Source organism: Saimiri boliviensis, chromosome 12 (assembly GCF_048565385.1).
Source record: "Saimiri boliviensis isolate mSaiBol1 chromosome 12, mSaiBol1.pri, whole genome shotgun sequence".
In the NCBI taxonomy this organism is placed as follows: Eukaryota; Metazoa; Chordata; class Mammalia; order Primates; family Cebidae; genus Saimiri; species Saimiri boliviensis.
Window position 1 is genome coordinate 63,186,992 of NC_133460.1, and position 14,101 is coordinate 63,201,092.

Here is a 14,101-nt window from a genome sequence, read left to right on the forward strand (position 1 = left end):
TTATAGCTAGTCAGCAAACAGTCAAATGACCTTCCAGTGACAGTGCACAATATGGAATGCTTCAAAAATCTGTGTGGCCTCCTTACGCAGGAAGCCATGCTATTTTTCTCTTTATTGTTTCAATTTGAGAATGTGTGCTGCCGAAGCAAGCAGAAAGTTCTACTTTTACACGTGATTATAAAGAACTTACAGAGTACCTACATAAATTGGTTATGAGTAACATATAAGCAGGGAATAATACACTGCAGAAGGCCACAGGAGGCCTCTAAGGAGGAAGGCCTCTTCATGCCTCATGTTCCAGTTCAGGGTGACCTTGGCTCTGTTACCATAAACATTGTGCTCAAGGCTGTAAAAACCCTTCGTAGAACTATGATGTAGCCAGACTTGTGGGCTCCTTGTAAGGTCTGTGTTCCATCAGCTGTACTTAGATAACAAGCTAAAGATAACCACATGTTCTTCTTTTGTGAAACCCCCAAACTGCCACTGTTATCAATCCTTAGAATGGCACACCACTTCCCGTTCACTGATTCAGTTCTGGCTCTCTGGTTCACTCCACCATCATCCTCTCCGCACCATTACTCCACCCCTACCCTGTAGATCAAAGTGATTGTAACCAATAAATAGAGTGGATGGTCAGAGCTCAGGGCCTTCACTGTCACCTCCAAAGTAATAAGTGATGACCCTCTGGTCCCATCGTCTCTCTTAATCTTTCTTTTTCTCATTCCTTTGTTGCCACCGAACTCAGGGTACCCACAGGTGATGTAGGGGTGGCTCCCTACATTCTGGTGCCCAATGTGGGGTTCATGGAGCCCTACATTCTGGCACCCAACGTGTGGGGCTTATGGATCCCTATGTTCTGGCACCCAATGTGTGGGGCTCATGGATTCCCTACATTCAGTGATGAGACATGGACAAGGTATGGCTCTGTTAAGTCCAACTAACCTACTTGAGATTCTGAGAATTCTCTTCAATGGCTTCCTGTGAGGTAGAATTTGAAAATATTTTTAAATATTGAGGTAGAGTTGCAAGTAGCTTGGGCAATTTTCATTATTATTTAAAACAGATCAGTCAAGGGGCCAATCACAACTGGGAGTCCGCCGCTTCTGGGAAGGTAAATATGGGACTTTCTACTGCCTCAGGTATTATACAGGATATAAAGGCGCATGAGGGTACAGAACTGGTAGCAAAGAAGAAAGAAACACTCATCTCTTCTTGCCACATTATTTCAACCTCTCCGACCATTTAGAACAAGCCCAATGAATATCTGCTACAGAAAAGACCAACAAAGGCCTGAAAGGATCTCCTACCATGAAGGTCTCAGCTAAGTCTAGGCTGAATATGGGGGTGATGGTCAATTAGCTCATTTTGTGTGTGGATAAAGTCACATTGCCAGAGCATGGTGCTGGTGCTTTGGGAATAATGGCTGAGCATATAAGCATAGGTATGTGAATTTAAAAAATGCTGTAACTTCAACATCTTTGTATGAATCACCATGAAGACCTGAGGGATCTGAATCAGTAAGGGCATCTTGGTGTCAAACATCAACCATTACCAGGCAGCAGGACCAGTTTCAGGGGCAAAAATGCAACAGAATCAACAGAAACAACAGAATGATCGGAATGCCCTTTGTTTCTAGTCCTTCTGATTTGATAAAAGGGATTGTCTTCCTTGGATTTAGTAAATCCCTTTGGTTCTTGAAAAATTCAAAGAGTATGTAAGAGATAGTCTTCAGAAGACAGTAAATGACTTTGTGATAAACTGGACATTTCAAGACCCAAATAACTAATCAAAAAAAAAAATGAAAGATGTGACACTATTTTTTATCTCATGCATAGGTGTTATACTTGGATGAAATGAACAATGTTGGAATCTGTAAACATAAAGGTCTTACAAGTCCTGAGATAAAGAATCCTGCACACACTGGTACTTCTAACCAGTCTACCCTTTGCTTTATTTCTAGCTGACGCAGGGGACTAACTCATTGCCACTTTAAAACTACCCAAACCAAACTACTACATCTCACTTGATATATAAGATGCAATCGTTGTAGTTATTTTAAGCCTTAATTTAGTGTTAACTAGACTTTTCATGTAAACACTTACATATTATGTTGACTAGACACAGCATAATCCCTGGCAGTTTTTCCAGATTTATCTTGACAAAACACATCAATATCTTGATCAAGTAGAAGGCCAACCATACTTGCTGATCCACAACATACGGCAAGTATAAGGACAGTCCTAAAATGACAGAGAGGTAATTTTTCCCTAACTGTAATAAAGTTGTAAGCTAATCTGGCATACTTTACCCATTTAGTATCTTGCCTGTCAATGCAGAATTAAACATTTGCATGCACTAAAAGACATAAGCATCTTGGGTGCTCAAGTGTTAATCTCTGTAAAATACCACCAAGGTTAAAAGGAAGGGACAAAAAGAAAACCTCTTATCTCAGTGGGTGTTAAATAGTAGAAGCTGCTAATTTAAAGGCCTTTGATGGGCAAGAAACTATGCTAGGGCCACTTATCTGAAGTGAACAAAGATTTAAGTAAAGATTTCCTTCCCGCTTCCGGAGACTGATATACGGTAACAGAAAATCAGCTGTGGGGTCACATAAGAGCTATCTGCACACTGAAAGCAGTAATATTAATAATAATGGTGAAAACAGTAGTCATAATAGTTTCAGTTAATGATGCCAATAAGCATGTGCTGGGCACTGAATTAAATGTCGCACACACACATCTTTCTTACTTATGCATAGGAAATTTGGAAGGAGATATTCTCCTCCTTTTCATATATGACAACACTTTTGGTGGTAAACAACATTGCCAAGGTCACACACTTCTCAAGTAAGAAAGCTAGGAATTTAACCCAGTCTTGTGTGAATCCGAAGCCTAGCTCTTTTCTCTTATCACCCACCTACACCTTGCCTTCATTAAAGGAACAGTGTACCCACTTAAAACTATCTCTACTTCCTCTCTCCATACCAATTAAAAATAAGGCCAGGCACAGTGGCTCACACCTGTAATCCCAGCACTTTGGGAGGCTGAGGCAGGCGGATCACAAGGTAAAGAGATTGAGACCATCCTGACCAACGTGGTGAAACCCAGTCTCTACTAGGAAATACAACAATTAGCTGGGCATGGTGAAGCGTGCTTATAATCTCAGCTACTCAGGAGGCCGAGGCAGGAAAATTGCTTGAACCTGGGAGGTGGAGTTTGCAGTGAGCAGAGATGGTACCACTGCGCTCCAACCTGTTGCCTGGTGACAGAGCGAGACTCTGTCTCAAAAATAAACAAACAAACAAATAAATAAATAATAAATAATCAAAACATCAAAACACACTGGAATTAAAACAAAAGCTGATGAACTTACAGTATGTGGGAATAGCAATTAATTGTCTTGGAGGCATAAGCTAACATTAATATTCTTCAAAGAAAGCAACTTATCACAGAGTTAGTTATTCAAAAGACAAAATGATTATCAACTCCTATTTATGTTTAATAAAGTGTATTAGTGGAAAAGCATATAAGACATAGAGATTAAAAACTACTAGAAAGAGTTAAGTTCAAAACTGAGTCATAAACTAAAAGTTACAGTTCACACTTCATGAGACAAATATGAAATCCATTTAGCTAACATAAATCATATAACCAAAAATGTCACATAATAACATCAGTCAGTGTAGTAAGAGGAATCCCACTAAAACTGTTCTTTATGTTGCCCAGTCTAATTGTTTTTCTACTTAACTGATTTGTTGATCCTGATCACTATGTTGCAATAAGTTAATCTTATAAATGTTTATGACTTGAGTGACTGCTATCATTCTACAACACAGAGATTAAAAAAAAAACTATACCTTCCAAATTTATCAATTGCATGTACATTAGCTTTTTTCTTGATTAAAAATTTCATCATTTTCTCTTTTTGTCCGTATTCAGCAAGTGAAAGTGGCGTGAGGCCACACTGTAAAACAATAAAAGCAAAAATGATATTTGATTAAAAAAATTACATACTTCTCAACTGAACTGGAAACTATATAGGATCCTATAAACTTACACTCACAGAAAGTAAACAAATCATAGTCACTTCCTTCTTACTCTTCGGTGCTTTCTCACACACTGCTCTTTCCCTTGGAGACACCTCTCTTCTGCCTCAACACATTAACTCTGATCATCTCAAAAACTCACTTTAAACACTTACTGGTTCCAGGAATCTTTGCTTCTATGCCAGCATTTGGCATGGTACTATTGGATGATAATATTTTTTCCATCTAAACAAAGAGCTGTATCTTTTAGCTCTATACTCTCAAACTCTAAGACAAATTGTTGTGTATAAAGCAAGAATTTGTAAAATATTTCTTTAGTTTCATGTTTTACCAAAAGATCAAGCTCCAACATGCAATAAATATTGCTACTAAGTCTCATACTGCCCATTTCAACAATTTTTCCAACATGTATTCATTTAAAATCAATTTGAATTTAAGTTTTCCAGATTGATAACTAAATAAATAATCAGTTCGTAGAACTACTGAAACCAAATTTACAGAATCCCTATATGTAGTCTTAATAACTCCATGGTTTTCAGTGTTTAAAACTGCCATCCTGATTAAGCAAATGCTCTACAAACATTTTATTATTTATTATTTATTTTACTTTAGGTTCTGGGGTGCATGTGCAAATCATGCAGGATTGTTGCATAGTTACATACATGGCAAGGTGGTTTGCTGCCTTCATCCCCCTATCTCCTCTATCTTGTATTTCTCCCCTCATTATCCCTCCCTACCCTCCCCATGCCCCTGCTGTCCCTCTCCTAGACCCACTCAACCGACCACAGTCTCTGATGCTCCCCTCCCTGTGTCCATGTGTTCTCATTGTTCAACACCCACCTTTGAGTGGTAATATGTGGTGTTTGGTTTCCTGTTCTTGTGTCTGTTTGCTAAAATGACGGTTTCCAGATTCATCCATGTCCCTACGAAGGACATGAACTCATCATTTTTTATGGCTGCATAGTATTCCATGGTGTATATGTGCCACATTTTGTTTATCCAGTCTATCATTGATGGACATTTGGGTTGGTTCCAGGTCTTTGCTATTGTAAACAGTGCCACAATGATCATATGTGTGCATGTGTCTTTATAATAGAACAATTTATAATTCTTTGGGTATATACCCAGTAATGAGATTGCTGGGTCAAATGGAATTTCTATTTCTAGGTCCTTGAGAAATTGCCACACTGTCTTCCACAATGGTTGAACTAATTTGCAATCCCACCAACAGTGTAAAAATGTTCCTATTTCTCTACATCCTATCCAGCATCTGTTGTCTCCAGGTTTTTTAAAGATCACCATTCTAACTGGTGTGAGATGGTATCTCAATGTGGTTTTGATTTGCATTTCTCTAATGACCAGTGCTGATGAGCATTTTTTAATACGTTTGGTGGGCTCATATATGTCTTCTTTTGTAAAGTGTCTGTTCATATCCTTTGACCACTTTTGATTGGGTTTGTTTGTTTTCTTATAAATCTGTTTTATTTCTTCGCACATTCTGGATATTAGTCTTTTGTCAGATGGGCAGATTGCAAAATGTTTTTCCCATTCTGTTGGTTGCCAGTTCACTCTAATGATTGTTTCCTTTGCTCTGGAGTTTAATTAGATTCCATTTGTCTATTTTGGCTTTTGTTGCCATTGCTTTTGGTGTTTCAGCCATGAAGTCCTTGCCTACGCCTATGTCCTGAATAGTTTTGCCTAGGTTTTCTTCTAGGGTGTTTATGGTGTTAAGACTTACGTTTAATTGTTAATCCATCTGGAATTAATTTTAGTGTAAGGTGTCAGGAAGGGGTCCAGTTTCTGCTTTCTGCACACTGCTAGCCAGTTTTCCCAACACCATTTAGAGAGATACTGGATAGTCTATAATAAAGCTTCAATTGATCAAAGAAGTTTAGAATTTGCTACAATTCTAACTGAGAAAACTCTGATCTTACTAATAACTTACTGAGCTAAGCACTTGAATGGTAACAAAGAGACACAAAATCCTGAGAGGACCATCCTCTACTTATTGAAGACTACTCACTGCAAATTTCTAAAGACCTTCTGAATGGCAGTGAATAACTGATGTTAGGAGAAGGTATTATTCCATAAGCTGATTGATACTGCCAATAATATTCATTTTAACATCCCAACCACAGAGATAAAAGTCAGATTAGGCCAGCAATGGTGGCACACACCTGTAATCCTAGCATTTTGAAAGCCTGAAGCAGGTGAATCACTTGAGCCCGGGAGTTCAAGACTGGCCTGGGTAACATGGCAAAAAACTCATCTCTACTTCAGAAAAAAAAAATACTAAAACTGAGGTTGAAGGACCACCTGAGCTTGGGGAGGTCAAGGCTGCAGTGAGCTGTGATCACACTACTGCACTCCAGCCTGGCAGAGACCTTGTCTCCCACCCCCCAAAAAAGTCAAACTAGTATTATGGGAAATGAAAGATATAAAGGAATTAGCACATATCCAACTCCAACTGCAACTATTCTAGAGATCTTAAGTTTCTGAGATGTAAGAATTTATATATTACACTTATTTATTCAGTGATTCCTCAGCAGGAGTGTATCCAGATTTTGAGGAATTTGTCATCATTGTTTAGAGAAAGGTCTCATTATGTTGCCCAGGCTAGACTCAAACTCCTGAGCTCAAGCAATTTTCCCCCTCAGCCTCCCCAGCAGCTGAGACTACAGCCATTCACCACCATACCTGGCTTCAAGGAAACCTTTTGAAACATACATGTCCAGGATTTATTAGACTTACTTTATGAAAATCTTCAGGGGAAAGCCTAGACTTGTAGATTATTTAAAATTTTTCCTCAGGTTACTGAGATGCACAATTCTAGCTGAAAACTAGTGCAATAGATAATTACTTCAGTGTCCTCTTTTAGCCACATGACCAATTCCCTTTATCATTTGAGGATTTGGCCAAAAAGAGAAAAGGGTAGGAGAGAGATTCATTTGCTGAAAACACCACATAATTTTCCCAGGTAAGAGAAGAACAGGGTCTAGTAAACTCAAAATCCAACTTGATCTTGTTATTTATAAGCTCCTTATCTCCCACCTTCCCATCAAAACATTCTAGATTAGAAAGCAGAATTGAGACTCTAGTTGTCTATTTCTACCAGAAGAGGATCATGAGTCAGTTAAGTACCTGTTATTCCCTCTGCTCAAGGGTTTCCCACTACATTACCACCTATTCACTGCCAATCTGGTTCCTCAGAGGCCTCCTAACATTGATCTCCAGGCAATTTATAACTAACTCCCTCTCCCAAACTGAAAACTCATTCTCTAAAATTGAAGAGAACTCTGTCTCACCATACAAAAGAAACGAATGAATACCACCACACACACACACACACACACACACACACACACACACACACAACCGTTTCATGGTCTTTCCCCTCCATTACCTAATTTCCAAACTAGCCTTGATATTTCTGATTGCTCTCTTCTCCCCTTTCCATTTCTCCCTCATGAGCAATCAGAGCTACCCTAAGCCTTGCCACTCAAGATACATCACTTCATATCGATTACTTTTCTTAGAAATTTGCCAAAGCAGCAGGATTTCTATTCAATGAAACATGTTTTTGTTTTCTTGGAGTTTTAATGTAAAACTTATTTCCAGGGCAAATTTTACTATTTTATAGTCATTAGGAAAAACAAACAAACAAACAAACAAACAAACAAAAAACCTGGGAAAGAAAAATTGGAAAAAACAATAAGTATTACCTTTTACAATGTCAGTGTTTTCAAAAAAAGAAATTTACCACAAGTACATTTTTTAAAAACCTGTACCCTCTAATTCTTCTTTAAATTTAACAATAGTTAAAATAAAATCTTAGACAATTAAGTCATTTCAAAATATTTTCATTCAGGTATGCTTGAGCTTCCAAATACAGAAAACTAACCCTTACACAGGAGGTCGGTGTTAAAACAATCGCATTTCAGTATTTTGAAAATAAAATTTATAGATCTATACCTTGTTTTTTGCTTCAATATCAGCACCGTATAAAAGCAGTGCTTTGGCCAGTAATTTGTCTTCATTGTAGACCGCATAGTGTAGCGCGGTATTGCCATACACATCCGGAAGGTTTGGGTCAGTGCCGTGTTCTAGCAACGTTAACACACATTCATCTTCTTGGCACTGTACGGCCTGTCAGTATTAGACCAAAAACAAATCATAAATCCTAGGAACTCAAAAGAAATATTCCACACGTTTCACCAACTAGCTATATTTAAATGAGAAAACTCATCTTTATTCTACATATTGAAATCAAATCCATCTCGTGCCGATACAGTCGGCTACTTCATACCTTTATTAGAGCTGTCCTCTTTTTGCTGTCAAAGGCATGAAGTTCACATCTTCTGTACAGCAAGAGTTTTACTATTTCTGAATTCCCATTGGCAGAGGCCAAATGGAGGGCAGTTCTATAGGAGTGAGAAGACTTTTTAGGAAATTGTAGTGCACTATCTACAGCCACCTCAGCAATTCATGTCATTGCAAACACTGAACAGTCTGCTATTACTCTGCCTTCAAAACAAACATTGCATTTTCCTTTGAAGAAAGTATACTATTTATTACCCCTCCTTACTCACTGTATGAGTGAAAGAGCAGCCTATTTGAACAGAAAGAGCATAGCCCTTGGATTCCATTCAACTTGAGCTGGAATCCTCTTTCCGCTCTGTCACTTCCTAGATGTTGCTTAGCCTTTTTGTATCTCAATTTCCTCAACAATAAAATGGGAATGAAAAAGTAACTTCTCAGAGAAAACCACTGTAATACTTAATGAGACTCTACACAAAAGACAGAGAATAGTTCCTAACACAACAGCTCAATTGCTAGATATTATAATTTTTACTACTACTACTGGAGACATGTGAATTGAGTGAGATAATACAATTATACCTACACTTTGAGGTATTTTTTAAGGATTACAGGTAACATTCTATTTTAGTGATTCTAAGATGATTCCACGTTTGAACATTTCTTACACTGGAATGTCACTTGTAATTCATGATTTACTATAACTGTAATTAGCAGCATTTAAATAATTCTCTTATTGGGACGTAAAATAATGAGGCATCTTACAATCCCTGGTGCCTTACATTAGGTAGGCCATGTTATAATATAAGAGGTCTGGCACAGTTCTAGTCCAATGACTGGCATTTAGATGAAATAAGAAGGCTGAGGTGAAAACAAAAACAAATTTCTAAAATAAACTAATTCTTACTTTGGTTTTCAAAAAACTTTAAGCCAAGGAAAACTTGAGATTTAAATGACTAAGTATGTCTCCTTTTTTTTTAATACTCAGAATTACAGAATGTATGTAAATCAGGCATTTCCAATCATTAATATTAGAATTTAAGACTATTATCAATTTTCTTTTTTAAAAAAGGATTTGGAAAACTATTTGTGGAGTTTCTTCAACGTTTACATCCAGTGATACCTGTGCAGGATGCGCAGTTTTGTTACATAGGTAAATGTATGCCAAGGGGGGTGATACAGATTGTTTCGTAACCCAGATATGAAGCCTACTACCTGTTCCTTCTATTTCCTGCTGCTTTCCCTCCTCCCAACCCCCACCGTCTGATAGGCCCAGTGTGTGCTGCTCCCCTGTAGGTGTCTGTGTGTTCTCATCATTTAGCTCTCACCTGTAAGTGAGAACATGTGGTATCTGGTGTTTTCTGTTCCTGTGTTAGTTTGCTAAGGATAATGACCTCCAACATCATCCATGTCCCTGTAAAGGACATGCTCTCATTCTTTTATTGTGGCTGCTGTTTATGTATCCCATTTTAGTTCTTAAAAGTACTAAAACAGTCTTTATCCAAGATTGTTATAAATTTTAAAGGACAATTAAAGGTTATCTTTTTACTATTTCTACCTTCAGAAATGCTTTTGTTTGAAAGGAGAGAGGAAAAGCTTCAATTGAGATTAAGTTCTAATACCCCAATTTGAAATCTCTCAGTTTGCCCAGCCCCAGCATGTAAACATGAAGTTTTCAAAGATGAAGGACACTGTGAGGGAGTAAAACATGCCTGCCACGTAATAGATGTGAGACAGTAGAATATGCCTGCCACAAAATAGGTGTCTGGCTTATGTTTGATGAATAAATAGATTGAAAGGATACAGCTGGTGAGTTCAATATTTTAAAAAAAACTCCTGTAGAGGAATACATTTGTAATAGTAATAATCAGTTATGTTTGCTATTTTAATTTTCATATATAATTAAAGTAAACCATTAATCCAGAGTTTTTACACATTATATATAAGGAGAAGATAAATATATAATAAAATGTATATACAATAAAATCTGCAGGAACAGGTAAACAGATTCCCTCTACTTCTGGATAGGGTAAAAGTTTACAGAAGATACCCATCCACAGAAATAAAAATAAATAACAGAATGTGAGAAATTATTTGTATCTATGCAAGTAGCATATTTCTTCTCTTCCCAAGGATTATTTCATGACTACTGAAACTTAGCTAAAACTTTTGATATGTTCATTGCAGAAATCACAGATAAGAGAAGGGGGAAAAACTTCACTCACAAATCCCCAGAAATAAATTTGATCATATTTTCTACATCTTTTCAGCTAACACAAAAGCAGATTGTTGGTGTATATGTAAAACAGATTTTTTTTCCTCACTTTATATACCAAATTACATCTTTGCATGTCAACATATCTCTATCTATTGACACCCTCAATGGTTACATATTATTCCATGCCATGGATGCACTGAAATTTGTTCATAAAATCTTCATATGAGTTCTTCTCAATACATTGCTATTATAAGCAATACTAAAAAAAAAAAAAGCGTATACATTTTTTAAAGCTATTTCCGAATAATGAAATTGATGAGTAAAAGGCATATACATTTTAAAAATAGAGTTCTTACCACCAAAGTATCTATTTGAAAAGTCACAGCAACTTAAACATTAAGCAACTGTGTAAATACCACTGTTCTTCATCCTCACACATTTTGTGGATAGAAAACCATATTCCATTCCTTTTTTTTTTTTTTTTTTTTTTTTTTGAGAGGGAGTCTTGCTGTGTCCTCAGACCAGAGTGCAGTGGCACAATCTTGGCTCACTGCCACCTATGCCTCCCAGGTTGAAGCAGTTCTCCTGCCTCAGTCTCCCAAGTATCTGAGATTACAAGTACTCGCCACCAGGCCCAGGTCCAGCAAAGTTTTGTATTTTTAGTAGAGACAGGCTTTCACCATGCTGGCCTGGCTGGTCTCAAATTCTGAAATCATTATCCACCTTCCTTGACCTCCCAAAGTGCTGAGATTACAGGCATGAATAACTGCACCTGGCCTGTCATTCCTCTTTTAACTTAAATTAGAATTAGAAAACAGTATTTTCTAATTCTGTTAGAAATTAGAAAATATTTTCTAATTTCTAAACAGTATTTTCTAATTTCTGTGAAATAGAAAACAGTATTTCATTCCTCTTCTAACTTAAATTCCTTCTCTTACCAGAACACTATGTTTTCCTAAGTGTGTAGATCACTGGTAGACATACAAAGATATTACTTTGCCCAATTTTAAATTGAGTTTATTTAGTTGTCTTTTGGTTGACTTGAAAGAATTCTCTTTAAAATGAAAATACATGTTTTGTAAAGATGTTGGAACTCTGTTAATGTTTTTCTTATATACGGATGTTTTTTATTTTGCCAAGCCAACCTTCAGAATACTTGCTTTGGGAGGTTCTTAGGAAGGTCACTGTGAACATAAAAATACATCTGCATATATAGGCCAGTCACAGTGGCTCACACCTGTAATCTCAGCACTTTGGGAGGCCAAGGCAGGTGGATCACAAGTTCAAGAGTTCAAGACCAGCCTGGCCAAGATGATGAAACCCATCTCTCCTAAAAATACAAAAACAAATAGCCGGGCATGGTGATGGGCACCTGTAATCCCAGCTACTCGAGAGGCTGAGGCAGAGAATTGCTTAAACCTGGGAAACAGAGGTTGCAGTGAGCTGAGATCACACCATTATACTCCAGCCTGGGGGACAAAGACTTCACCTAAATATTTATATATGCATATATAAATAGGCATTTGTGGTTTTTTTTCTGGTACTTTTCAACTTTTGTGTATTTAAAGTTTTTTACTCTATACTCCAGGAATTTATTTTTATCACATAAAAATCTAGCTAGGTTTCTCCAAAGAGCATGCATTTCACTTAGGAATAATTCAGTTTTTTACTAATATAAAACATCACCTTTATCAAGGACTAAATTCTTACATACATTTGACTATTTCTGGATTTCCTATTCTGTTCTGCTCGTTTATGTCTTTTCAGCTGTTAGTAAACAATTTGTGGAAATAGCACATGCAAATTTTGACATCTGGAAAGCAAATCTTTTTCTATTCTGCTACAAAAAAATTAATTTATCACCATAACAGACAGCATGCCTAATTTAAAAATGCTAAAACTTTGCTATTTTCATTTGGTTTAGGTCAAAGTGATAAATACAGAAAGAGCTCATATCGTTTTTTTTTTTTTAATTTTTTAATTGCATTTTACGTTTTGGGATACATGTGAAGAACATGCAAGACTGTTGCATAGGTACACACATGGCAGTGTGATTTGTTGCCTTCCTTCCCCTCACCTGTATCTGTCTTTTCTCTCCATGCTATCTCTCCCCACCTCCCCAACCCCCGTCCCTCCCCCATTTCCCCCCAACGGACCCCAGTGTGTAGTGCTCCCCTCCCCATGTCCATGTGTTCTCATTGTTCAACACCCGCAGAAAGAGCTCATATCTTGAGAGAAATGAGTCTTCCTATTCAAAGACACAAACCATCTTCCCATTTATTTTCCTTCTAAGGTTTCTCAGTAAATAACATATTTACATAGGATACATTGACATGAAACACATATTGAATTTTATTTGAAGAATATTTAGCCAGAAGTTGATATACTATGGAACTTAGTTCTCAATATATACCTTTCTATAATGTATATGACATTGTTTTAAAATGTGTACATTAAAAATAATCCACTGCAACGATTTAGTTTTGCGAGGTACATCACTTTAAGACAGTCTATTAGTGTTCTACGAGGGAAATTATAATTTGATTGGAAATCAGTTACAGTTTTGTTTTCACGTTGCTGCTCATAAAGAGGCCTGTGCCCTGACCCCTCTGAGGTTTCCACAGCCAGGATGGTGTGGGGCCTACAGAGACGATAAAGCCGGGCACCCTGCCACCACCCCCACACCAGTAGGGCACATCCCCACCATCCCGCCTCCTCTCAGCGAGGCCCAGTTACCTTTTTTCCTTGTCAGTCTCGTTCACATCAGTGCCCCTGAGCATGACGATGAGATCGGCTCTGGGGACTTTACCCCACCAGGCGGCTCTGTGGAGCTTGTCCAGGTCTTCTCGCCGGACCTGGTACCTTGGCTCCTCGAAGGCACTGTCGTCATAGTCTGCCCAAGTGCCCACGTTGCTCTTGCCGCTCCCCCTGCAGCAGGAGAAGCAGTGGCAGCACCATTTGCCCATCTTGCTCCTGAGACCAAAGGGCTTCTTCATAGTGGAGGCAGCCGGCTTTGAACAAACCTCAGCCATCATCTGCTTTTAACAGCCAGGGGAGGCCAGTAGTAGCGGGCAGATCGCCTCTGCGAACCAGCTTGACCGACTAGCAGGAAACTCCGGGTTTCCAACCTGGTTGAAGAGAAAGGTCAATCCCAGCCCGAACCTGCCCACCCCAGGAGGGGAGCCCAGCCCAGCTCAGCCCACCCAGGGAAAGCCCACGCCCACCCGGGGAGAGCCCACTCCAACCCAAGGAAACACCCAGCCCAGCCAGGGGAATGCCAAGCTCAGCAGATAAAAGGTCAGGCCCAGCCAAGGAATGCGAGGGAGGAAACGTCAGTCAAAGCTAGGAACACGAAGCCAAGCGAGGAACACCACGCTAAGCCAGGAACAGCAAAGCGAAGCCACCGCGGCAGGCAAGCCAAGCCGTTATGCGCGTGCGGTGTGCTCGAGGCCACGCTTCTACAGGCGAGCCACAGCGTGCGGCGTGCGCGTCGCCCAGCCTCTGCTGGTGAGCCACAGCGT

The 14,101-nt window shown here is 38.6% G+C and overlaps 1 protein-coding gene and 1 non-coding gene across 2 annotated transcripts in view; both read right to left on the minus strand.

Annotated features, from left to right (window-relative positions):
- LOC141580508 (uncharacterized) overlaps positions 1-13,615 on the minus strand; it is a 72,189-nt gene extending 58,574 nt beyond the window's left edge. Inside the window, exons 1-5 of the mRNA XM_074381577.1 lie at positions 13,317-13,615; positions 8,352-8,466; positions 8,018-8,191; positions 3,857-3,963; positions 2,103-2,240 (exon numbers count right to left, since the gene is read on the minus strand). Of these exons, the coding sequence (XP_074237678.1) occupies positions 2,103-2,240; positions 3,857-3,963; positions 8,018-8,191; positions 8,352-8,466; positions 13,317-13,615 (833 nt within the window). The remainder of the gene's footprint in view (positions 1-2,102; positions 2,241-3,856; positions 3,964-8,017; positions 8,192-8,351; positions 8,467-13,316) is intronic.
- On the minus strand, positions 46-149 carry LOC120363131 (U6 spliceosomal RNA). Its single transcript, XR_005578813.2, has one exon. It is a non-coding gene; the product is annotated as a U6 spliceosomal RNA (small nuclear RNA).
- Positions 13,616-14,101: the final 486 nt, after the last annotated feature.